This window comes from Huiozyma naganishii, chromosome 2, assembly GCF_000348985.1.
Source record: "Huiozyma naganishii CBS 8797 chromosome 2, complete genome".
NCBI classification, from domain to species: domain Eukaryota; kingdom Fungi; phylum Ascomycota; class Saccharomycetes; order Saccharomycetales; family Saccharomycetaceae; genus Huiozyma; species Huiozyma naganishii.
This window is the reverse complement of record NC_035923.1, coordinates 673,542-698,422: the sequence shown is the minus strand read 5'-3', so window position 1 is coordinate 698,422 and position 24,881 is coordinate 673,542. Positions and strand designations below refer to the sequence as shown.

At 43.6% G+C, this 24,881-nt stretch overlaps 14 protein-coding genes and 1 non-coding gene across 15 annotated transcripts; 6 read left to right on the top strand and 9 right to left on the bottom strand.

Annotated features, from left to right (window-relative positions):
* Nucleotides 1-26: 26 nt before the first annotated feature.
* Nucleotides 27-557, top strand: RAD33 (Rad33p; the record flags this gene model as incomplete). Its single annotated transcript, XM_022606346.1, has 1 exon — nt 27-557. One exon carries the CDS (start codon nt 27-29, stop codon nt 555-557), a length of 531 nt encoding a protein of 176 aa, XP_022463050.1.
* An 80-nt stretch (nt 558-637) lies between these two features.
* On the bottom strand, nt 638-1,267 carry ERV25 (Erv25p; the record flags this gene model as incomplete). The annotated part of the gene is made up of 1 exon (XM_022606345.1): nt 638-1,267. One exon carries the CDS (start codon nt 1,265-1,267, stop codon nt 638-640), a length of 630 nt encoding a protein of 209 aa, XP_022463049.1.
* A 226-nt stretch (nt 1,268-1,493) lies between these two features.
* UBX2 (Ubx2p) lies at nt 1,494-3,398 on the bottom strand (the record flags this gene model as incomplete). The annotated part of the gene is made up of 1 exon (XM_022606344.1): nt 1,494-3,398. One exon carries the CDS (start codon nt 3,396-3,398, stop codon nt 1,494-1,496), a length of 1,905 nt encoding a protein of 634 aa, XP_022463048.1.
* Nucleotides 3,399-3,580: 182 nt separating this feature from the next.
* TRM9 (tRNA (carboxymethyluridine(34)-5-O)-methyltransferase) lies at nt 3,581-4,435 on the bottom strand (the record flags this gene model as incomplete). The annotated part of the gene is made up of 1 exon (XM_022606343.1): nt 3,581-4,435. One exon carries the CDS (start codon nt 4,433-4,435, stop codon nt 3,581-3,583), a length of 855 nt encoding a protein of 284 aa, XP_022463047.1.
* Nucleotides 4,436-4,976: 541 nt separating this feature from the next.
* On the top strand, nt 4,977-7,109 carry PPZ1 (salt homeostasis regulator; the record flags this gene model as incomplete). The annotated part of the gene is made up of 1 exon (XM_022611658.1): nt 4,977-7,109. The coding sequence occupies one exon, from the start codon at nt 4,977-4,979 to the stop codon at nt 7,107-7,109; it is 2,133 nt and encodes a 710-aa protein (XP_022463046.1).
* A 413-nt stretch (nt 7,110-7,522) lies between these two features.
* On the bottom strand, nt 7,523-8,977 carry PSP2 (Psp2p; the record flags this gene model as incomplete). Its single annotated transcript, XM_022611657.1, has 1 exon — nt 7,523-8,977. The coding sequence occupies one exon, from the start codon at nt 8,975-8,977 to the stop codon at nt 7,523-7,525; it is 1,455 nt and encodes a 484-aa protein (XP_022463045.1).
* A 916-nt stretch (nt 8,978-9,893) lies between these two features.
* On the top strand, nt 9,894-11,111 carry KNAG0B03560 (uncharacterized protein; the record flags this gene model as incomplete). Its single annotated transcript, XM_022611656.1, has 1 exon — nt 9,894-11,111. One exon carries the CDS (start codon nt 9,894-9,896, stop codon nt 11,109-11,111), a length of 1,218 nt encoding a protein of 405 aa, XP_022463044.1.
* A 151-nt stretch (nt 11,112-11,262) lies between these two features.
* Nucleotides 11,263-12,246, bottom strand: OST6 (dolichyl-diphosphooligosaccharide--protein glycotransferase; the record flags this gene model as incomplete). The annotated part of the gene is made up of 1 exon (XM_022611655.1): nt 11,263-12,246. The coding sequence occupies one exon, from the start codon at nt 12,244-12,246 to the stop codon at nt 11,263-11,265; it is 984 nt and encodes a 327-aa protein (XP_022463043.1).
* A 213-nt stretch (nt 12,247-12,459) lies between these two features.
* KNAG0B03540 (uncharacterized protein) lies at nt 12,460-14,466 on the bottom strand (the record flags this gene model as incomplete). The annotated part of the gene is made up of 1 exon (XM_022611654.1): nt 12,460-14,466. The coding sequence occupies one exon, from the start codon at nt 14,464-14,466 to the stop codon at nt 12,460-12,462; it is 2,007 nt and encodes a 668-aa protein (XP_022463042.1).
* A 233-nt stretch (nt 14,467-14,699) lies between these two features.
* Nucleotides 14,700-15,746, top strand: UNG1 (uracil-DNA glycosylase; the record flags this gene model as incomplete). Its single annotated transcript, XM_022611653.1, has 1 exon — nt 14,700-15,746. The coding sequence occupies one exon, from the start codon at nt 14,700-14,702 to the stop codon at nt 15,744-15,746; it is 1,047 nt and encodes a 348-aa protein (XP_022463041.1).
* Nucleotides 15,747-15,874: 128 nt separating this feature from the next.
* Nucleotides 15,875-16,438, bottom strand: APT1 (adenine phosphoribosyltransferase APT1; the record flags this gene model as incomplete). Its single annotated transcript, XM_022611652.1, has 1 exon — nt 15,875-16,438. One exon carries the CDS (start codon nt 16,436-16,438, stop codon nt 15,875-15,877), a length of 564 nt encoding a protein of 187 aa, XP_022463040.1.
* Nucleotides 16,439-16,717: 279 nt separating this feature from the next.
* NSE5 (Smc5-Smc6 complex subunit NSE5) lies at nt 16,718-18,271 on the top strand (the record flags this gene model as incomplete). Its single annotated transcript, XM_022611651.1, has 1 exon — nt 16,718-18,271. The coding sequence occupies one exon, from the start codon at nt 16,718-16,720 to the stop codon at nt 18,269-18,271; it is 1,554 nt and encodes a 517-aa protein (XP_022463039.1).
* Nucleotides 18,272-18,686: 415 nt separating this feature from the next.
* On the bottom strand, nt 18,687-18,759 carry KNAG0Btrna10K. The gene has a single exon. It is a non-coding gene; the product is annotated as a tRNA-Lys (tRNA).
* A 1,437-nt stretch (nt 18,760-20,196) lies between these two features.
* On the top strand, nt 20,197-20,979 carry VPS71 (Vps71p; the record flags this gene model as incomplete). The annotated part of the gene is made up of 1 exon (XM_022611650.1): nt 20,197-20,979. The coding sequence occupies one exon, from the start codon at nt 20,197-20,199 to the stop codon at nt 20,977-20,979; it is 783 nt and encodes a 260-aa protein (XP_022463038.1).
* Nucleotides 20,980-23,750: 2,771 nt separating this feature from the next.
* RPS17A (40S ribosomal protein eS17) lies at nt 23,751-24,538 on the bottom strand (the record flags this gene model as incomplete). The annotated part of the gene is made up of 2 exons (XM_022611649.1): nt 23,751-24,158; nt 24,536-24,538. The coding sequence occupies 2 exons, from the start codon at nt 24,536-24,538 to the stop codon at nt 23,751-23,753; spliced, it is 411 nt and encodes a 136-aa protein (XP_022463037.1).
* Nucleotides 24,539-24,881: the final 343 nt, after the last annotated feature.

Below are 24,881 nucleotides of genomic sequence, written 5' to 3'. Positions count from 1 at the left end.
CAGGTACGTTCGTATGTTCGTTGGTGATGGCCCAGGGGAAGCTGGATTACAGTTATGTGGAGCGGTTTGAGCGTGGGTCCATCCCGGAGGAGGTAGAGGACGAGCTGCTGGGCGAGTATGCCAAATTCAGTCTTGATGGGGACATGGTGTGGTCCGATCTGGCCCCCTTCTTTGAGGACTTGCAGTTGCCGGCCGCGCTGTGCAGGCTTGTGCGGCGGGACGATGTTGTGTTGGAGGGCACTGTGGATGTGATAGACTTCTCCAAGATTATACGGCTCACGTACCACCTGCTTGTATTCATGGACAACGAGAGCGTGATCAACGAGTTTTGGTCACTGCTCGTGGGTTACTCCGGGAGAGACGTGCAGTTCCCGCACGTCGAATTGCAGAACCATATACTGAGCGTCAAGGATCTTCAGAAAGTGGGGAATCTCGTCAACGAGGATTCCGGTAATATAATAGGCATGCTGAGTTGTGCCACTAGGGGGACAAGAGTGTACATGACGTACCTCGATTTTGCAAACGTTCTGGGGAAGCTGGGCTACCTCAGGTTTTAGAGACAAGCATAAACATTAGATCAGGTGTATATAAATATATATACATGTATGGAGACATGGGGGGAGGCGTCTCTTACGCTTTAAATGATATGCTTCGATCTGAAGAAGTTTCTCAGGTAGTTGATCTGCCACACGCCGAGCCCAGCAAGGACGATTATGATCAGGAAGGAGAAGTTACGCACTCTCGCGTTCGTGGACTCGTTCGTGTCCCTCAGTCTCTCCTCTCTGTGTTTCAAGTACGACAACTCGTCGACGATCTCGTCTGTCAACTCCTCGATTCTCCGCAACTCGACCTCGACGGGCTGCAGCTTCTCGTTGGCGGAGATCAGGTTCCAGTCTCGTGCCTCGGACCCGCTCTCGATGTCCAGCTCAATGGACCTGCTCAGCGAGCGGCCCCGCACGTTCGCAACGTTCTCCAAACACACGTCGAACGAAGTCGTCGAGGGAGCGTTGAACGCAACCCGGATCTCCCCAGCAAGATCCTTCTTGTTCCGGAACTCGTTCCCGTTCGAGTCCCTCACGTACATGTTCAACACCTGCCCGTCACCAACGGACCCATCCGTGTTCACGTTTACAACGACCAATTGACCCTCGTTGACGAAATCACGGATGCAGTACAGCTCCGGCTTCGAGGACGCGGGCAGGTCGAAATGAAGCGCGCAAACGCACTGCAAAAACACAGCAAACAGCACACATAAAACACCTTGCATCTCCCTTGCTCTCACTCACCTGCGTGTCGCCGTTCTACCCGTCTTGGTACCTGGATTCAAAGGTGCCCTTGTTCTTCTGCTTCTTCTTTGAATTCGAATTTAAAGAAAAATTTTTCGTCAAAAAAAAAATAAAAAATTGGACTGAAGTCGCGTCACAAAAACGACGTCAGATGCGTCGCTCGAGTGATACATAAACCCTTACCCTTACTTGCTAGTGTTCTGACCCTCACTCGGAGTCATCTGTAGTGCCCTCTTCGCCCTCGTCGTCCTCTTCTATAATATTCTCCACGAGCAGACTGCCGTTGGGCCACAGTTGCGAGACTTCTCTCAGCTTCAGCTTCTCGTTCGTGGGCACTTTGTACCTGGGGAACGGCGAGACTAGCTCGAAATCGAATGAAATCTCTGCTGGAGTCTGCGCACCGTCTGTGTGCTTTGCCAATTCCTCTCTGATCAGTTTTGCAATGTCCAGATCGTCCAAATCGTCCTCCGCGGACTCAATGTCCTTGAAGCAGAGCACGGAGTCGCTCCGCATCAACTCTTTAATCTTCGCGATGACACTCTTCGCCCATGCTTCTTGGTCTGGGGAGTTGTTGTTCAAGTACAGGTGGCACCCGACGTTGATGTAAACAGAGTGCAGCGTCGTGTCTCCGACAAACTTGCACACAAACCGGGTCCCCTCAGAGGTCCTGATCTGCAACGTGGCGTATTTGCCCGTATCCGCCTTCTGTTGCCCCTCGCCGTGCGTCTCCATCACGTCAATGCATTTCTCGAGCCATTGTAACTGGCGGAGCGTCTCGGCCATTTTCGCCTCGCTCTCACGTTTGGCGAGCAGTTGCTGCTCTAGAGCCTCCTCCTGTTCTTTAATCTTTCTCCTCTCGGCCTTCATCTTGTCCTCCATAAGCGAGTTCTGGTACGCCTCCTCTTGCATCTGTCTGATCTTTCTCGCCGTGCGCAACTCGTGGTGCTCCGTCCTGTTGACCGTCATCTCCGGGTTGAACTTATCGAGCGTCAGCTTCAGCGAATTCTGGAACCTCCTAGCGGAAGTAACCCTTAGCTTTGAAAGGACGCTTAACTTCGTAGCACCGTTGACGGACCCGTTCGAGTTCAACACGTTGCCGATGAGGAAAGCTTCAGGGGTGTACTTGATTTTCAAGTCCCGCGTGATCAGCCAGGGCTCTAACTCGATGACGGACCCGAGGTATACAATCATCTCGTCCTTGTAGTCCTCCAACAGCTTCAAAGTCCCGTTGTCGCATACCACGTTCCTCAAAAACTTCATCGAGTTCGAATCCACTTCCTCTACAGCAGCCACCGTCTCCGCCTTCTCGTCAACAACCTCTGCATCTTCGGTTGGTGGAGGTTGCCGCACATTCCCTACGAGAAGCACAAGCATGTACTTAAACTCCTCCTTGCAGGATTGCAAAGCGTCGTTGAAAGCGGGTCTCTCACCCAGCACCCCTTCAAGTCGATGCGCAAGGTCTTCATCCTCGATCAACTCACCGACACGGACCTCATTGGACTCCGTGGTTGCCTGCTTCGGCACCCTAAATATCTTGGGTTTTTGGACGTTGGTCGAGCCAATGTGCAACTTGCTCAGCAGAGACCACAGTAGCGAGACCAATTTCAACAACGTGTTCGGAATAAACAGCAGAATGATCATCAGCGGGTTTGGCTGCTGCGTGAGCTCTCGTGCCCTGTTGAGTCCGACCAGCTGGAATCTATCCTTGTAGTTCGCCGGAAGACTGTGGACAACGGGCAATGTGGGCACCAACATACTCGTGTCGAACCCAGCCAGGTTATCTGTGGCACTAACAGACCTAGATATCCTCGGAGTCGGTGAGCCGCTCTCGATGGACCCGCGCCGTTGCTGTGGCTGCGTCGGTGGCGACGGCGACGGTGACCGCATCGGTGGCGCCGCGGGCGTCTCTGTGAGGGACAGGTTCTCCCGCCAGTCCCCGTCAAAGTACCGGGACAATGCCGGCTCGAGCTGCCAGCCGTGGTTTCTCAGCAACTTCACGATCAGTGGCAAATCGTCCTCTGTGAAGCTTGTGATCGACTGGAATTGGTTGAGCTTGTCCTCCTCGTCGTGCGCGAGATGGAACTCTTCGCCACGGTGCGATATCACGGGCATTGAATCTTCACTCTCTATTTCTATCTATCTCTGCGTGACAGCAATGCAGAACGTCGTCTGTTCGTCACCGCTGTAGTCGAAGATTGCTCTTTGCAATGAGGAACCCTTTTTCGTATATTATATAATAAATTTGGGACCCTGCTCTACTTTACGTCTACGTCTACATACAAATGGGGCCATCGTTACACCAGCGGTTTCTCGGCGACGACGTACCAGTTATCTCTCTCGTATCCACTGCGCAAGACTGTGGCCCCCGCACTGATGCAGTCCTCCTCGAGCTCGCCCTCGCGGTACAGATGGTAGAACCTGTATTTCGTTGGGTCCGCTGCTGTTGATGCAGACTTATGACTCTCCGCTGCAGCAAGTCTTTCCTTCCTCTTCGCCTCTTGCTCCCGTTTCCACTGGTCAACTGCCGCTGCTCGCTCCCTTGGCGGGATACCCGACAGGTCTGGCTTCTCCCTCAGGGAACCCTTATCCGACGTTCCCTCCAACTTCTTCTTCTTGTTCTTCTCCTTCTCACCAGTACCGTGCAAGACCCAGGGCACTAGCACATCCTGTTCCATGCCCTCGTGGTACCCTCTTCTCGACGACCCTTGCTCCAACGCCCAGCAATACACGAGCACGCGCCCGCCAACCCGCAATTTACTGATTATATGCGCGATAGCCGCAACACGCCTCTCCCTCGTGGTCCAGTGGTGTACCACTGCAATTGATATCGCAAAGTCAAAACTACCGTCCCTGTGCGGCAGCGCGAGCCCATCCGCGACCACGACATTGTACTCCTCGTTGATCCCGCGTGCGCACGTAATTAACCCATCAGACCGGTCCGACCCAATGACAAACACCCGAGGGTTCACTGCCAGGTACTTCCCGTTGCCGCACCCGACGTCGATCCCAACAGACCCGACGGGCTGCTCCTCTAGAAACTCGGTCACTATCGGCCACGGCTTGTACCGCGTCTGCGAGAAGTGCGCGGCTATCTCATTGTACACCTGGTGCACGAGCTGCTCCTCCCTCAGTGCAGGCGACTCACTCATTCTCGAAGCACACACACCCAGCTGCCCCCACCCCAGACTGTCCCACCACCTCTTGCTCATCGCAATGAACTCATCGGTTCCTTCGAGATCTTGAACAATTTTTCAATTTCTCGAAGAAATCGTTCGAAGGGCCTTCGAGGGAGGCATTGCAAGACGTCCGTGTAGTGTTTGTGGGGGACGGTAACGTAGTTCAACGTGTTTCAGGAAGATACACAAAACTTGGTTCCCTTTTGCTTTGATTGGGACGGAGTTTGTTGGGTTTTGCTGCTATACCCTTTCGTTATTTTCCCTTTCTTCTCGGAGGTTCTAAAATTAGATCAGACTAAGAAAAGTTTCTCGCAGGTTGGACCCCTTTGCTCTGCTCTGCTTAGATTTGCAACTGTAGAGTATACATTGTTAAGGACTGGTGATCTGGTGACCTTGTACAGAGGTTTATATATACATATTTTGTGGACTCTGCTTAGATTGCTTCTCCGCAATTAACTCTCTCTCTCCAGGAACGAGGCGAGGAGACCCCTTTTAGACTCTCGATTCATTACTCATGGGTAACTCAAGCTCGAAGGGCGTGTCGGGGAAGCACAATTCGCACTCGGCGCCGAAACTGAAACGGCCAGTACCGCATCGTCAGCCATCGAAGAAAAGCAGTAGTACATTGCGGAGTGATCCTGAGCCCAATTCTACTGCTGTTGTGTCGGAGCAGGAACCTTCCATGGTCCCGCATGCACCAGCGACTACACCTGCGCCAGCAGCTACAGTTTCATCCCCGTTTACTAATATTCCGTCACATAGGAGGGCACACTCTCAGCACGACTTGACCACCAGTCACAACACTTTACCCGTTATCAATGTGACACCGTCAGGTGCAGACAATCCAAAGAGCGTCGATGACAGTGGTCACCACAACCACAACCACAACCACATTGGGCAGGCCGGCATGGGGCGTGTGGCCATGAATAGGAGGTCAAGTTTCAACACAACCGTCGACCTCCCGCCGTCTATGATCCAAATGGCCCCGAAACAGCCGATCTTGAAGAAACAGTACTCATTCGGACTCCCCGGCAAAACGTCAAGGGGATCATTGCACAGCAACGCTGAGGATGCCAATGGGGCTGGTCAAAACGATGCTCACCACCACCATCACCATCACCACAGTCATACTGGGAGCGCAGGTAGTAGCGGGAACCACCTTCATCGGCTGGATCGTAGACAGGTCAAATCGTCAGATAATTTGACGTCAGATCTTTCGCAAGACTCCGGTCTTATAGCTCGACCCTCTTTGTCCAACTTCAGATCAAACTCGCATAACTCCTCGCTCTACAGCAGGAAATCCTCGTTGACGTCGAACTCGACGACTGCATTTACCACCCCGGTGAATACCCCGGGCGCACACTACTCTGGGGGAAAGTCATTGGGCGCAGCCTTCGAAGAGAATGGTGACTACTTTGGACCCATTCATCACTCAGCTTTCAACAGCTCAGCGGGGGGTACACCAACGATCACAAGTACAAGTATGCCCACCACCAAAGCGCATACAGACAGCGGTGAGGGCCACAGACTCGCTGACCTCAACAAAGATCACTACCCAATGCAGATCCCGGGGGAAGTCGAAACAGTAATAGACACAATCGTTCCTCCCATGGAGGAGCCCATCAATATACAGGGGACCACTTCGGACGCACAACTGTCTAAGGTGAAGAAACCCATGAAGCCCATCGACATCGATGCGACCATTCAAAAGCTGCTCGATGCCGGTTATGCGGCTAAGAGAACCAAAAGCGTATGTCTGAAGAATTCGGAGATATTGCAAATCTGTCAAATGACAAGAGAGATATTTCTCTCGCAACCTTCCCTTCTGGAACTGTCGCCTCCAGTCAAAATAGCAGGCGACATACACGGACAATACGGAGACCTGTTGAGACTGTTTACCAAATGCGGGTTCCCACCTTCCTCAAATTACCTGTTTTTGGGTGACTACGTAGATCGAGGGAAACAGTCGCTGGAGACCATATTGCTTCTGTTCTGTTACAAGATCAAGTACCCTGAGAACTTCTTTCTTCTTAGGGGGAATCACGAATGTGCCAACGTGACGAGGGTATACGGATTCTATGACGAGTGCAAGAGACGTTGCAACATCAAAATCTGGAAGGCGTTCATCGACACGTTCAACACGATGGCGCTGGCGGCAATTGTCGCGGGGAAGATCTTCTGCGTCCACGGCGGCCTCTCCCCGGTGTTGAACTCAATGGACGAGATTCGACACGTAAGCAGGCCAACGGACGTCCCGGACTTCGGTCTAATTAACGACCTACTGTGGTCGGACCCGACAGACTCTCCGAACGAGTGGGAGGACAACGAGCGTGGCGTGTCTTACTGCTACAACAAAGTCGCTATCAACAAGTTCTTGAACAAATTCGGGTTCGACCTCGTGTGCCGGGCGCACATGGTCGTCGAGGACGGGTACGAGTTCTTCAACGACCGGAGCTTGGTGACCGTGTTCTCAGCGCCTAACTACTGTGGTGAGTTCGACAATTGGGGGGCCGTGATGACCGTGAGTGATGGGCTACTGTGCTCTTTCGAATTGTTAGACCCATTGGACAGCGCCGCATTGAAGCAAGTGATGAAGAAGGGAAGGAAGGAAAGGAAGCTGGCCAGTGAACAGCAACTTTTGAACTAGAGAAAAGATCAAAAGGTTTCTATAGCCAGCCCAAACTACTACCACTATACCCTTCTATTCCCCAAAGTAATTGTCCGGTGGGATCGATTTTGACGATCTACGTGTTGATTGTTCTCCTCTGGCAAAATCATTTTCCGCTAGTGGCTCCGATAACTTTCAATCATCTGGTCAATTAGCCTCTACTTTTGAATTCTTTTAATGATGATATATACCTTACACATATATATGTACGATTCTCTTTTTATGAAACCGTCTTTAAACAAAATGGAAAGGAACTAAAATTACAAAATTGCGTAATGTATAAGTCAGTGCATTTATCAAACTGGACGGTGTCGATGTTTTATCACATGGTCTTGTCTAACTTCCCACCGATCGCCTTGGTGTCCGGGAGAGACAACGGAGTCAGACTTCACTTAGTCATGGAATCCTCGTCCCCTGAATCCGCCGCGTCCACGGCCACGGCCACGACCTCTACCACGGAATCCACCACGGCCACTGTTCTTGTTGTCATTATCAATGGTCACCATGCTGTTATCTTGTAGAAATCCGCTTGCTGGTGCAAATAGAGACTGGCTATTCTTCTCATTATCATTATCGTTGTCACGTCTCGAGTAGTTTCCGTTACCACCATTATTGTTAAAACGAGAACTACCGTTGGATTGGTAGGAACCACGTCCGCCGCGGCCTGAACCGCGAGGAAGTAAACCGTAACCACGATTACTTCCACCTCTGCCCCTGTACGAATTGCCTCTGCCGTTCCTTTGGGAATCTTCTCTATTCCCATTTTTAAAAGTAAATGAGTCGCCCGTATTGTCCCGTTCTCTCGTTGATGTAGTTACCTGGGGGTCGTTTTCATCTACGCCCGCAGTGTTCTCAACAAACGATTTCGTTGGGCCATCTGTACCGTGGTCCCTCGCGGAAAACCCCCGCTGGTTTAGGTGCGGCATTGTTTGGGGAGGCGATGGGCTGAAGTGGCTATGTGTCAGCGGGTGGGCTGTGCTTTTCTTCGAATCATTTACAGACTTCTCAACGACTTGAGAGTAACTCAATTGTGGTTTCTTCAATGGCGTTCCCTTCGGTTCCAAGGATTCCAACACATCCTCCTCTGACAGTTTTCTCAGCGTTTCTGTATCTTCCACGTGTAATTTCTCCATTTTTTCGGCAATGAGCATGGTTTTCGACTGTGTGTCCACTGGTTTCGCTGTTCCAAATGGGCTGACCTTCGGTTTTGGTGCGATGTACGCCTTCGAAGGGTCATCCTTGGGGTCTGTCAGAATGTTTCCCTTGGCCATGTAGTCCTTGAAGTCATCAAACTGCGCTGGTTCAGTGTTGATATTGTAGATGTCCTTCAATGGTTGTACCCAGTACTTCAGAATCTTGTTGATATCACGGGACGTGTATAATTCCACAAAGGCCACTTTGGAATCTCTCTTGAAGTTCTGGTCGAACACGGACCCTGATTTCAACGTCGAGATCGGAGGGTTCTTGTTGATCTCCCAAAAAATTTTAAACTTGGTGAATTTGGTGTATTTAGCTTGAAACAGTTCCTCGATGTCCGCATTGGCAAACCTTGGGGGTAAGTGGGAGAACTTCACAATATACGGTGGTCTCTGTACTGCTGATACGACGTCGTGATCCGGTTCCGCGTAGGGGTCGTATCTCCCCTCTGGCTCTCTCGACATGGCGCCCGAACGGCCCATGTACCCGGGACGTCCCTGATCATCTCTACCCTTATCGTGCTCAGCCCGCGTACTGTGCTTCAACACTTCAATACTGGTTGTGTTTGTGATTGCATCCAAATTGATATCATCTTCGTTCCAAACGGAGTCGCCTAGGGTATCATCCCCTAGGAACTCTTCCAATGACATTTTCTTTGCGGTACCATTATTAGAGTTCGAGGCTGTACCAAAAGAATAAATATGTAAGTAAACTCACAACGATAAAATGTGAGATTATTCCAGTCTCTGTTAGTAAAAAAGTTATCGTAATTTTGTTCAGTCATACTGCAGAGGAGAATACAAAGTTGTTCGTGGTAACCATCGAGAACACGCCAAGACAAAACTTCTTGAATCACCTGGGCCGAATGCAGCAGCAGACGGATAAAGACCAAATCGAAAGAAATAAAAAGAACGTTACGTAAAACATACCCATTACAGTGCGGTTCCTAATGCTCTAGCCACTGTACTGATTGGCAGGTATCACACACAGCTCGCTGTTATATTTATTCCTCGAGCGTAGCTAATCAAAAAGTATCCAGCCACATCACGCAGAAAAGATTTTTTGTATTTTTAGTACGCCATTTTTTTCCACAGCTCAAAGCCCTAACTTTATAATTAGGGTTTTACATTTTGAGCCCTAATTCGTACCCTGTGATATCATTAGGGTTTTATATTAAGCCCTAATTTTACACAGTTAGGGCTTCAACTCTCAAAAACTGTGGGTTTCACGTGATCTGAAATTTTTCACTTCTTTTTTTCCTCTTCTTCAACTGTAAGACCTCTTACGCATCGATCTCTGGTGAGTGAGTGTGGATGCTTTGCGACGATATCGAATTGGTTCCTTTGAGAAGTGTTGCTAAGTGACTTTGGGACGGGTATATTAGTGCTGTGAGAATCTGTTGTGGCTGTGAGCATCTGCCTTTCTTGTGTCTTTCCCTGCTGGAGTTGTGGATACAACATATATATACATTTTTTTGATCAAGAACGTTCGTATAATAGACGAGACACTGGGTGCTTTGTTGAATTTCGTTTCGTTTCCGTGTTTAACCAATAGTTGCTTCTAAAGATGGCGATCTCGACGTTCAGCAAGAACTGGACGCTTGGGCTGATGATGCTGGCGCTGGTGGTGCTTTTATGGGTACTGTCCTCGTTTTTGATAAATATAATATTCGAGTCTGGGTCTTATAGGAAACCGTTCCTGATCACATACATCAACACGGCAGCATTCATGTTCTACCTGGTACCGACATGGCACAATATCATAAGGAATTACAACCAAACGGGCAATTTCTATATCCACGAGGAGCTTCTCTTTCAAGAGGAGGGAACGACCGTTCACACAGCTGAGGAGGAAACCAATGGGGGGAATCCTGTCAGTGGCAGCGAGACGGGCGATGATAACACTGCAAGAAATCTTTTAGTACGGAAGAACGACGTGGAACATGAGGAGAATGACGGGAATCTACAGAGGCTGTCACTACCAGAAACGATCAAACTGAGTGCACAGTTTTGCATACTGTGGTTTCTAGCTAATTTCGCTACTAATGCTGCACTAGCATACACATCTGTCTCCTCGCAAACTATACTGTCCTCGACTTCCTCCTTCTTCACTTTGTTCATCGGGGCTCTTTGTAACGTCGAATCAATCAATCGGTTGAAGCTTATCGGAGCAGTAATCTCGTTCGTTGGGATCACACTGGTTACGAGATCGGACTCGAACCAGAAATACAAAAAAACGATAGGGATACTGGACGATACAGATGGGGAACACACATTTTACGTGTTTATCGGGAACCTACTGGCACTTGCCGGTGCTCTGTTTTACGGTGTGTACAGCACTTTGTTGAAGAAGAAAGTCGTCGATGAGAACAGAATAAATATGAAGATATTCTTTGGGTTTGTCGGTCTATTTACAGTCTTGCTCCTTTGGCCATCGCTACTGGTTCTAGACCATCTAGGTTGGGAAACTTTTGAATTGCCTAGAGATCCACAAGTTATCTTCATTATTTTACTGAACTGTGTGATTACCTTCATCAGCGATTTTTGTTGGGCGAAAGCAATGTTGCTGACAAGTCCGCTAACCGTCACTGTAGGATTGAGCGTAACGATACCCGTCGCTATTTTTGGAGATTTCATATTTCGGCATAAGAAAATGTCCTTCGTCTATCTCATTGGTGCAGTCTTTATATTGAGCTCTTTCTTCATCATAAGTAGGAGCTCAGAAGAGGAGCATTTCGAAAGAGCCATGAGCGAGGAGGAGGCTCTCGAGGGTGGGGCAGCGTAGGAGTTTTTTACCCTTCTTTATTAAGGGCAAGACGATTTAATTTATAAAGTATACATTTTACGAGTGACTTTTTTGAATAGAAAGTCTAACCAAAGATAATAATGCATGACGAGATCCATATAATTTAAGAAAAATAGTGGGATGAACAGTCTCAGAACGGATAATCAGCTTGTTTGATACGATAACAACTAACGTAATATCGGAACATGTAAAATAATACAACGGCCGTAATGGCGGCTATCACATGCCCAAGATTGTTGGCCATTGTATGCCAATTGTTCAAGTATATTAACCCCAAGACCAGGCTGGACATCACGATGTACATGAGTCCCACCGTGAATATTTCAATCCCAAATTGCCATCCCATCCCCCCACTGAAAAACATGATTTGCCCTTCCTCATTTCTAGCCAGTAACGGTATGTTGTTAATCTGAGTGAATTTGTACCCACATATACTGAGTATCATAACAGTAAAACACATCAGCATAACTCCTACCTTGGTCTTACTCCTCAATTTCGGAAAGATACCTTTCTTAATTCCCACGAAGAGGACAATGAACACACAAAAGTAGGCAAAAAACTCTCGTATATCAAATCCTTCCTCCAATTGAATATACACATGTAACGTCTCGGCCATAAAACTGGCAAAATGTAAATGGTCTTCGGAGCTCTTACTGGTGAATTGGTACTGATAAAACGGAGCCTCGGACCATGAGAACGGCGCATCCGTTGTTGGTGGATTGTAAACCACTACATGCGGCACATTCTTCAGCTGCAGGTCATTAACGAGATCGGAAACTTCATGTACATCTGCAATATAAAACAGGACATTGGCGTTTGGCGATTGGATCCCAATTGTCCTCGACACTTCACGATAGATTTCTTCAAAATCATGGCATAATTGACAGTCCGGAACATCGTTCTGCGTTGACCTCATCGTAATAAAAAGAACGCTATAATATTCCCCAGTTCCCCTACTCAACGCATGGTAGTTTTCTTGGGTGACCCTGATGGTATTGTCATCGTCCCTTATCAGCAATTCGTCGTTACCTTGTGTTAAACCCACTGTTAGTCGCGCTAACACAAAGCCCAGAAGAAGAAGTAGCCTGGCGGACTTCACCCGCAAACGGAGCATGCTGTAGCAGTGTGTCGTGCTGTTGGTGTTACGTGCTACGAGGTCCGCTTAGTAGTGTCACTTTGTCTAATAGAGTTTGTCCATTTAAGAAGCGAGAAAAAAACGTTATAAAACAAAATGGTCTCTCAGACATTGAGAGATGCAACAATTCCTGGATTATACCGGTAATGCTATAAAAATAAATAAGTGTGTATGCTTGTATGCTAGTGCAACCTACAATTGGTATTTGAGGCCGTTGAGTCTATATTTAATGTCCTTCAACTGCTTTGTTTGCGGCTGCCATGCCTCGTACTCACGGTACAACAGGGCGATCTGATCAGGATTCATTTTTTTCCTTGCCTCCGTTACCAGACCCCTCATGCACCACGGCAGTCGATAGGGATTCGTTCCAAATTCTGATAGGTTGTACGGCGTGTATTTTACCGGTATTTCGTGGGGTGTATCTGTTGTCTCCAATGCAAACTTGATTCCCAGTCTATAAACTTGATACTCTTTGTAGATTGATGAATGACCACCCGTCGTTAGCGGACCCACTAGGGACGGACTTAGTTCTTTGACCATATTGTGGTCGTCGTATCCGAGATTGATGAGTGTACCTGAAATTTTGGCAAGTCTTGTGATAAAAGCGGGTGTATTGGAGTCCCTGTCAATAAAAGTCGCCCTGAAAATATTTGGATGGTCTGCAAATGAACAGAACGACGAGTAGACAGGTATCAGCTGATCATTTATCGAGGCAACAAATGTGACCTTGACATTGTGGGAAATGATGAACCGCAAGCCCTGTATCAGCTTTTTCGACTGCAGCGAGTCAAATTTCTGGAACTCAAACAACTCCATCATAGAGTCTTGCGCTATTGTTGTGTATGCTCTTACTAGTAAACTTTGATCCCTACCGTAGAAGGGGCCATTGTTGCATCCTGCCATACCAAGTAATGCGATGATTTTCTTTTTCGGTGTGAAGCTGACACCATAATCCACAGTGTTGTATATTTTGGTGTTCTCCATATTGATGATTCCAGTCTCTATTAATTTGGCCAAAAGTATTATTGTCACTGGGCATCCCTGAGAATGGGACACGAAGTAGATCAAATCTGCATTATTGATCGCTTTAACCCATTTTTTCATAATCTCGTAAAAGTAATCAACCCTCTCAAAGATCTCACCCTCTTTCTCTAATGCGATTTTGCTTACTTCAATCTGAGTGCTCTTCTCTTTGAAATAATCCAGAACGACTCTCTCCGCTTCGTTAACAAACTTTGTAGACGTACCTGTAGGTTCACCAATAAACGTTCTGAACATCTTTTTAGGGAAAAACCCGTGTACTCCAACAAGCAAAACTTTGATCGGTCTTTTCCCAGCATCAGATAGTTCCTGTAGCTTTGAATACGGAGATACTCTGTATAAGTACTTTTGTGGATTTGTGTTTGTTCCGTGGATAAGGCTTGACATCGAAGACCATACAGATTTTTTGGGCAAAATCTCGAACTCCGGGACCACTATGTTTACCGATTGTTCAGGTTCCTCTGAGACGTTAGGGTCATTCACGACTTCATTTATATTGTTATCCGTGCCATCGTTTTCGACATCTTTGGTAGTAGTGGAAGAATCCTTAATTAACACTGCGTCAGGGTTGTGTGGGATTAGCTTATTTACAATCGACATATCCTTGACTTCTTTGCTCAACGAATTGGTGGGGGCAGTCACCTCCACTTCAGTAGCCTTGTTATCCTGTCCATTTTTACTTGATTCATTGAGATTGGGAACTGTGTCAGTTCTCTTCCCCCATAGAGTCCAAGTTCTTAGTCTGGTTGCTTCGGCTTTATCCCTCACGGCTGTTTCATTAGATTCCGAGGTCATGATATTCTCGCTTGATGTGCTGACACTGCGCTGCATCGTATCCGTGTTATCGTCGTTTAAATCTTCCGTACCACCATGAGGCTCAGCAACATGGTTCATTTTTTGTTGAGAAGTAGCATCCGCAGCTATTTCACCAGTCGCCTCCTTTATTTTCCCAGTGCTACCGTTGCTCCATATAGACCATCCCCGAGAATGGCCCTGCTTAGGTACTAACAGATTGTTGCTGTTGTTGTTGTTTTGCTCGCTGCTGTTATCTTTCTGACCTGGCGAATTTGCACTGCCCTGTCGGAGTGGCGTGAGGATAAGGTTTGAGCTTGACTTCCGAGAATTGGCCAATGAGTGTGAACTCCTTATAGAGACCATGTGTGAACTTTTACTATACGTCCTAGGTTTAGCAGTCGCTCTTCCGTGGGTTCATGGGAGGTGACCTTTTCCCTTATTCAACGAGTCCACACTTTCCCTCCATTTCCATTTTGGGTTTTTTCCAGTTTCAGAAGAGATGCCCCGAAACTTTTCAGTTCTTGACTCAAGCGGTTTGGTCGTGTCTGGGATGACAGTATTTGCTCGGTTGGTAGTGTATGAGGCGTGTGTGGAAAATGACGTCGGATATAGTGAAGAAGAACCAGAAAAGACAGACCAGTATCCAGGATTTTTTTGGTAGCTCAGTTAGCAAGAGGGCCAGAATTGACAGCAATGATAAACTAACCACTGTTCAAGCTGACGCGTCAGTAACAACAAAAGTTACCAAAGTTGAGAAAGCATCGGAACAGGTGAGTCCCAATTTATCAAAGCCTGTAATCAATAAAATCAAGGAAGAATTTTCAAGAAGCTTAGATGCCAAAACCCGCGATTTGTTGAATTTGGAGCTTCTGACGTTGGAGGATTCTTGGTTTGAGCAATTGAAAGAGGAATTTACAAAACCGTACTTTCTGCAATTGAAAGATTTTGTGAAGCGTGAACAATCGACACAAACAGTCTTCCCCACGCCAGGGGACATTTACTCGTGGAGTCGGATGACCCCGTTTGACGCGGTAAAAGTTGTCATCATTGGTCAAGATCCGTACCATAACTTCAACCAGGCGCATGGGTTGGCGTTTAGCGTCAAATCACCTACCCCCGCACCACCATCACTGAAAAACATATATAAAGAACTAAAATCCAATTACGCGGACTTCCAAATTGATAATTCAAAGGGTGACCTGTCCTGTTGGTCTAAACAAGGTGTCTTGCTATTGAATACTGCGTTGACTGTGAGAGCACATAGTGCGAACTCACATTCCAAGCAAGGTTGGGAAACCTTCACTTCCAGAATAGTGGAACTATTGATTCAAGATAGGGAAAAGTCAGGTAAAAATATTGTCTTCCTGCTATGGGGTAATAACGCGATCAAGCTTGTTGAGCGGTTGCTAGAGAAAGTTACAAAGGAGAGCGGTAAATCGACTTGGAAAAACTTTCCGAACTTATTGGTGTTGAAATCGGTACATCCTTCACCGTTAAGCGCCAGCAGAGGGTTTTTTGGTAATTTGCATTTTAAACAGATCAATGATTGGCTTCATAACGAGCGGGGCGAAAAAATGATCGATTGGAGTGTTGTTTCAGGAACTTCGCTGGAAGAAGTTGCACAGGCCAACTCACATCCTTAAGACCGTGACTTATATTCGTTTCTGGTAGAGGACGAAAGAAATGAACCGTGATGCGGGCAGTAAAAGTGTTATATCTACTATTATGAACTAAAATTTATACAATAAGGACCAAAAGGCTTTCAGCCTCTTTAATTCTTAAGAGCCTCCTCCTGACCACTCAAGAGAGTGAAGACAGGTGCTTTCAATTTATCCCTGCCCTTCAGGAAATCTAATTCCATGACAAAATCGTATTCTAGTAGGTTAGCACCGACTTTTTCCAACAATTCCCCAGCAGCGGCAGCAGATCCACCAGTGGCAATGATATCGTCGACGATAATGCAGTTGGCACCCTTATTTATAGAGTCCTTCTGCATTTCAAAGACATCTGTCCCGTACTCCTTCTGGTAAGTGGCCTTGACACACTCACCAGGAAGCTTGCCGACTTTCCTCACTGGCACAAACCCAACGTTCATAGCCAGTGCCAACGATGGGCCAAACAAAAACCCACGAGATTCTAACCCGATGATGTAATCTATCTTACCAGCACCATGCTTTTCTTCTAGGTGCAGTTTGAATGCAGTGACCAGTTTCTGGAACAAGTCTGGGTTTCTGAAGATCGGTAGGAAATCCTCGAATAGAATACCTTCACTGGGAAAATTTGGATATTGATGAAGAGCAGATTTTAGCTCCTCGGCATAAGCTTTGATAGACATATTGTAATGATTGGATAAAAAGCTGGTTCCAACGTTCTTTCTTATAGAGGAGCAAGATTTCTGGAGAAGAGCTCATCGCATCGCTTAAATTTTTCACTCCAGATTTTTTTTTCTCAACTTCTACAAATTTTTGATGTTTTTCGTCGTTTCGTACGAATTTGAACAATTTACAGTTCGAGAGATGGTGTATGCTTGAAGGTGACAAAACACAGCTGTGCACGAAATCTGGTGACAACGGAGTACATTCGCTGTGCTAACCAGTGAAATCTGCATGTATGGATGGATTCGTGCCACAGTTCAGTCCGTTATGTATCAGGTGGGAAGGATGATTTACTGAAGCATTATCATGTTGAATTAACAGAAAAATGTTTAAGAACTTTTGAGATACTGAATTCATTTAGCTTGCTTGACAACTACGATGGGGTTTTACTATTTCTAGAGTATCAAATATACAATGCAAATTGTCAATTAGATATTCCCGTTGTGCCGTTTGACGTTATCCTTGTTCTGTTCACTTTGGTTACCATATCGGAGCACTACAAAGAACCCCAGCTAAGAGACAATGATCCGTACAATGTCTGTCGGCAACCGTTGAACCGTAGGGCTGTGAAAATTCTAAGATTCTACGTCAATCTATTAAAAGAGTTTGATGTTGAAGCACACGGACGGTACAACTTAGAACTGCTGAGATGCCAATTCTTTTTCGCATTAGATTGTCTCATTCCACATGGTCATCATCCAAGAAATTGGAATTCGAAGCTTCAAAATCCGTACAAATCCTACATTAGTCTTTTAACAAAAAAAGAACATGTTTTGAATAACCAACTGTTGCATTTGAAATTGAGTAAACGAGGGGAGTTTGTCAACATGTTACGCTGGACTCTGGCATGTTCTCTAGATGAACGGGTGACATACTTTATGTCGGCGCACGAAATATGGGATCCCATTGTGAACCTCCTTTTGGACTTGCTAGATCTCAGGCAAAAATATTTTGTACTGAATGAAATTACATTGTCGAAAAAAAAGAAGAGGACGTTTGTACAGCGATTGTCAGAGAGTCCAAGTGTTAAATTTCTGAAAATAATTGATACGTTTCACTTCGGGCCTTTATTCACAGAATACTTATTCACAGGTTGTAACGATGATAGGACAAGAAACAAAACAATCAAACCGGTATACAACGATGAAACTCAACTGTCTCAGGCGTTTGTGCCGCGATTCAAGTACCCAAAATCGTATATACTGGAGAAATCGATGAAATTAAGAAAAAGACTGCTTGTTGCATGCTTCAATTTGTTAATTACCGTACCGAGAGGGCATCGGTTGTGCACAATTCATTTAGAAACGGATGACTTTTTGAATAATTTGTCGTGGGAGCTAATTGGATTAAAAAGCATTGAGTATTTTCAAGCTTTTTTTAAAACTTATGACAGAGAAAGGGAGCTCGCATTCATGCCCGTCATCAATGAAAAGATTATTAACGACATAACAGACCTCAAATTTAATCTAGTGGATCAAATTGTTTCTATAAGGAACTTTTTGAAGGAGTGGACATCGGTTATCCATTCATATTTGCTGCTCAAACTCCAGGAATTGTCAAAGGCCGGCGTAGTTTTAGAAATATACCAGATCCAAACCTGTCTGCTAGCATTATTCGAGTACTTTGAATTTATCCATGAGAAGGACGGTATTAAGAAATCCAAATTTGTATGCATACTACGGGATATCATTACCGCTTGGGATACAGCAGTTGAAAAATCAATAACCAAGGTCATTTCTCCTCAAACCAAAGAAGGCTTCATGCTTTCAAAACATTTTATATATTATCTATAGGTCAGAACAATCTATTAAACTTGCATTATTAACCTCATTAGAAGGTAGTATCCGGCATATTGGAAATTAAAAAGAAAAATCAATTTATTTTAGATATATCAAGCTATTTCTTTCTAGGTACGACAGTTTCAAGTTACTCGTTCCTCTTTGACTATACTTGTTGCTTTGAAAGTTTAGGCCATCTAAATAGAAACAGGAAGCAGTGGAATGGAGGTATCACATAAAATATAGATACGATTTTAAAATTTCGTTTCTGAGTTTTCTTTTTTTCTTCGACGATTATACCTTTCAATTTTTCAGACACAGGACGCATTGGTAACACAAGAGAGCTTATTACACTCGCAATACAACCATTCATTTCGAAAATATATTGTGACGCTTGTAAAATGAATTCGAAAAGTGGAAAAAATAAAGAAGCCCTGTAGGGGGCTCGAACCCCTAACCTTGTGATTAAGAGTCACACGCGCTACCGATTGCGCCAACAAGGCTTGACTTGTTGGATTTTTAAAAAATCCCTGTTTTACATATTCTTACCGTTTTGTATCGTGCTCTTTTATATTTTGCATTATTGAGTTAAGACATAGAGCACCGTACTGAGCTACAATATTAAGTAGACAAAAACACATCATTGTTCTAAAAGAGGTCTTGTGAAGGCAGGATCACTGGCGGCCCAATCTATTTTTTGTAGAATATGAGGAGACAGTAATTCCTCAACCAGGGATCAGTAAAATATAGTAAGTTTACAAGGTTCCTTTCAATTGTGCATGTTGACATCTTAGTTTATATATACACACAGTGATGGAATTGGGAAATCTGTCTCGCTGTAAAATACTTTACTCTGTTATTCCAAAGTTTTCATTAGAGAAAGGTGACAGATCCTCGAAATAAAACGCAATTCTACTCCATGTGCAGCTCCAATTACTTAACAACCAGTAAATTACGAATCAGAGGTTGTGCACTCTTTCGTTGCCGGTCAAACGTTGAAACTATAGTGTAAAATCAATCACCATTTGATACCAATATGAAGCGAAACCAAAAAAACTCTTTGAAGGGTGATATGTGATCGAAGCTCTCGAAGGATCTTAGCTTGTTGTTGGTTGTTCCTCTGGACCAAGACATCTCAGGATGTAGTTGTTTAACCTGTATTATAGGAATTCTTGCCCTCACCGTAGTGAGAAAGAAACCTCTAATTAAAATATAAAATCAAATATTAATCTTGCTAAAATTCTTCGAGAAAAACGAGCTATATCGTGTGCTTTTATATGGTTAATTCTGAGATGAATAAACCACTTCGTCCACGATGCAAAACTTTTCCTATTCGGCTATTCCTAACCAAAGAGGAAATGTTTTGGCTTGTGTTAGCTTTCATTTTACGCGTTACTACCGAATCTGGGTAAAAACGCGTGAATGACAGCTGGCGAGACCACTACCTCAATTGTAGCGTCTCTAATTTTACTTCTTACCGCATTTCTGTATTCATCTGCGGAATTCCAACAATATGGATCTCTCCTATTACTTATGTATTAATTGTAGTATTGACTAGAACACATCTGACATGTTTCGGGCTGTTCTGCTTACAAAACCCTACATCTCCTAAAAAAATACCCGGAATCTTTCTACCTATAACATATCCCAAAATATATAATACAACGGTAACATTTTGAGTACTTTAAAGTGCTAAAAATGTTATACAGTAGTTTGTTTGCTGCTTGCTTGAAATATTACTCTTTTGAAGCGACTTCTAGCACCAAACAGGCACTCTGTTGTGTAAAGTAGATCCCTTCAAATTCACGTATTGATTTTTTTTTTTTAGATATTTGAAAGAATCTTAGCTCAACTTAAGCAGGACAACTACAAAGACTGGAAGAAAAAGAAGCCGGAAGGAAACATAAATTGAAAATCAGAATCCATACATTTGTTTCGCAATGAGAAACTCTTTGGTAGAGGAAATAGACAAGAAAACGTACAACCCTAATGTGTATTACACCACGGCAGACCCACAATCGCGATCGTATCGTCCAAAGAACGGCATTAGTAAAAACGCGACTTCCCAATACAGGTCCGTCAAAAGAATCAACTACTCCCTAGCTGATATGGAAGCAAAGCTGTATACGCAAAAGAAGGAGACTGGGCAAACAGATGAAAATACCGGTATGAAAGGCTCCACCCTGGAGGCTCTAGAAAAGTTTACTCCGCAACAAATTATACAGTCCAAGAGAAGATTCATGGAGCTAGATACAGAGAATTTACAGGATTTATCAGATATACCGAGTCTGCTTAGTAGTTTGACAGGCATGAATAAGGATAAAATTGACTCAAACACGACAACGATAACAAATGCAGACTCGGACGCTGCTTCTAGGGCAAACAGAAATAAGTATGAGATCCCAAAGATGCAGGTATCTTATAGATCCACTAAACCACCAAAACCGAAAAAGAAGAATACTAACAGAATTGCTTCTTTGAAAAAAATCATGTTAACCAAGCGACCACTAAATACCTACCTGGATATGATGAATCAAGTAGATAGAAGCATTATTTTACAAAACCTTTCTAACAAGAAATACTTCAAGGTCCTTTCTTTAATAACTATTTGTTCCATTTGTGGCGGATTCGACAGTATATCAGGTTGTGTTAAATGTGGAGATAAGATTTGTTCTTTGAACTGTTTTACATTGCATAATGAAACGCGTTGTACGCAACGTTGAGGACATGAGGAAAGTTTATTTAGTATATCTCAACTTCTTCGTTATTAGAACAGTCTAGGAAGTCAAATTTCGTTGTTCAAGAGAAGAAACTTTTATGGAGTTCCAAGGATGAATTTGGTTACGGGATCGCTTTCCAAATTTCCTTGTGATTTTATCAATTTTTTCTGCTGAGAATACGAGCTTGATGTTGGGTGATGTTATTTTTGTGCAGTGGTCTCACATGTTCACATTTCAGTCGATTGTGAAATGCTAACTGATACGGTTTTATATTCAGAAGCACTGTGCCGACTAACAAAAAGTATATAAACAAAATCGTGCATCGTTATCTTTAAAGTATGAGAACATCCATATATTTTGGTGAATACAAACGGTTTTGAGTAGTTTGTGCCTCTGAAAATTACCGCTATCTTCAAAAAGTCATGTTTCGAGATGCCAGTATAAGGATGGCAAAAAGCATGCTTGCTTGGGGTCCGCTATAGTGCACATTTAACTGAGGTACATTTCAGGCAACTACATCGTACTTGAAAAGCGACTATTAAAACATATTTCCAATACATTTGTTTAAGCCAACAGATATTTAGCACATTTTGTATTCTGTGTAAAGCATTCATTCAAAAAACTTCTGCAATGAATGCTTGGGTAATTAAAAATATATTGTTTGATATAATTGCTGGATATATAAAATAGGCTATGATAAGGATGATAAGATATCATCATAGGCATAAACAGGATACACACTTGGTAAAAGACACAAATGATATGGAGACAAATTATGATGTTCCAAGTGTGGAAGTATTACCACAGTAAGAGATTGACAAACCACACCATTGACTCTGTGCAAATTCTCATATATATAAAGCCCAACTACATCAAATAAATTGATTTCTCTCTCTGTTGCAAAATGTAAGAGATCATCGAACCATATACTTATATATTAAGTATACACCAGAAGTCATACCTAAACTAAAACATATCTTTACTCTACTACAATGAATAGCCACGGCGAACAAGAACCTATTCAACAATAATCGTGGGTATTGATCATTACTTTCAATCTGATTTTCGATATTCAACTTGTGAATGGTTTCTTCACGCTAAACTCTGAATAATCTGTCCTGTAAATTGATGTCAGAGATTCAATTGAGCCTAAGAGAAGTACCACATCTTTATTCATTCGACTTATTTGAACTATGGATGTGAGGATAAAATGTGACTTTTCCGTGTAATGGATTCATTGTCTGATACTCTACGTAGTACAGTACTGTAAAATTTTAATGGTATCGTTAATTCTAAGATAAATTTCGAATATGCCGAAGCCGCATTCTCCGGAACGTTTATACACTGTAAAGATTTCTGTTTCAGCATCTTTTAAAATAAGGTTTCAATGCAAGGCCTCCAAACTAAAATTACGTAGACAAGCTGGTATATTTGTTATAACTAGTAAAACAAACTATACGGTATGGGTGAGAATATCAGACTGTTTCTGCTAGAAGCTAAGAATGATGCTGCACTATGCATGTTTGAGGTGTGGCAGGGTCTTCCAGCAGACGGTCACTGCCGAGCGCCGGAAGCTCCTCCCCCGTATACGCATTATATAGGAGAGTTACATAAACTGTCGATGAATTGTTTTCACCTTTTATATGACGATAAGCAATGTAACATTGTACGAAAGTCGGATTTCCAATATCCAACAGTTTCCAAACATTCACAATTAAGTTTAGTTTTACCAATATTTTTGTTTGGTGTATTTTGCCATCCTTTTAGTTTCAATTGCATTAAAGTTCATAATTTTTATAGTAGTACATAAATCAGAGCTATTATAAAATACAAGTGTAAAAGAGGTAGGATTGGACAAATAAGAATAAGGTATGTACATTGATACTGAAGACAATCCTATTTATTACCATCATCCTTGAATGTCATTATTTAAAGGGTTTATTAGAATGAGGATATTTAGGTATATATTTGGCTAATTCCAATTCAACAGAAATATGCTCGCTTTGGCTGTTTCTAACACTTGTCCATGAATATTTCATAGAGTCAACGTAAGAGATTTTGATTTCTTTTCCGCAAAATTACGGATAACTAACACCAAAATAATTCTTATATTATATCTAACTTCATCGTAATAGTATGTCGATAATTATCGTTTGATTCTGAAAACCGCATCAACATACTTCGGAAAGTCCCAAGAAAAGAATACATACTTACCAAGAAAAGCAAGAGAATTACCTTTGTCATTAGTGGACTTGGAGTAAATTATTTGTGATATGATATTTTGGTACCTGCACAAAAGTCGTTACAAATTTCAAACATGTTATTTATCAACATAGCTGTCTGACACCTAACTTGTTCATCTACTTTATATAAATCATCGAGATATGATATCTAGTTCATAATAAATTAGCCGAATTACTATGGATTAAATTGATAGAAACTTATAGTATGATATTTTACCGAAGTCATTATTTTTATGGTCACCAGTCGATATAAGACGCCCCCCCACCATATCTAATCTCATTTGGAGAAACTGTCGTCCCCTTACTTTCGCTGAAACACAATACTGAAGACCAGTACAAAAAGGAAGCGGGTGGCAGTACTGTATTACCTACTGGAGTGCTTCAGTTCTACTTTCCTCACATCCATCACAAAACCCGTCTAATACTGACACACGGCGGAAAGAAACATATACAAAAAGGAATTTGAAATACGTACAATACTTGAACTACTAACTTATATTTTGTGAAGTAATGCGATTATCATTTTCCACCTTAGATTCTCTTTCTAAAACGTCTGTCTCTTTGAGAGGAAACGTTGATGACAGATAGCGGCAAGCTCAAACCAAGAGACTTCACCAAGTCGGCGGTTTGGTTGTCGACGTTCAAAACACCCTTGTGGTGGGACAAGTCCAAAGCAGAGACTTCTGGAACGTATTGGTCCTTTCTTTCTCTTTCCTCTTCTTGTAGTTTGAAAGAAATACCTCTGACTGGACCCTTTTGAATTCTTTTCATCAAGTGGGTGGTGTAACCAGCAATCTTGTTTCTCAATCTCTTGGATTGGATAGTGGCAATTTCGTCACATAGTCTCTTGTTGTTTTGGAAATCCAAAGTCAACTTTGGGTAGTAACGTTCAATTAGGGCCTTGGAGGCACGCTTGACTGTCTTTGTTCTAACTCTACCCTGTTTTAAAAATGGCAATTATTATTGATAATAATTTCATACGGATTTGTTAGTACAACTGTGCATAAGCATAGTTATGGTGGATACAGTATTAGAATATGGTGTCGTTTGGTAACATTCAATCTTCGTTTACATTTATGATCATTCCTCCTTCTTTTGGAAAAAGGGAATAACGAGCTCTCTCACGTTTAAAAAGTATACCTTCATGAGAAAATATACTGTCCTGTTGAACAATAATTCGACCTAATAAGAGTCAGCGTTCGTTTGGATCCATGTAAAAAGGTCAGTTCCTCATGCTTTCCAAACGAGATCACGCAACGTTTACCAAATTTCCAATATCTTCTGTTCGTTCCCATATTATTCGAGCCTCAACATACCATTTTGTATTGGTTTGCTTATTATATTTTAACGGTTTACTTGTAGCTCTATGAAGCAATTGGCAGGCCCCAACTCTTAATTGGTATGAGCTTTGGCTTCATCAGAGAGCTATATATTTTTCAGTTCGGTGTATTTCCAAAATAGGAAAATCACGCACAAAATGTTTGTATTTTCCAAATAAAAAATGTACGGGTGTATTGTCTTAAAATAAGAAGTAGTCAAACAATTTTGTATCTGTTTTGTGCACAAGAGCCATGGCAAAGAAGTGCATAGGAAGGATGCCACCCCGTTTGGTTGAAGACGAGTGTCTTATCAAGCTGAAATGTAATGTCGTATTCAAATAAG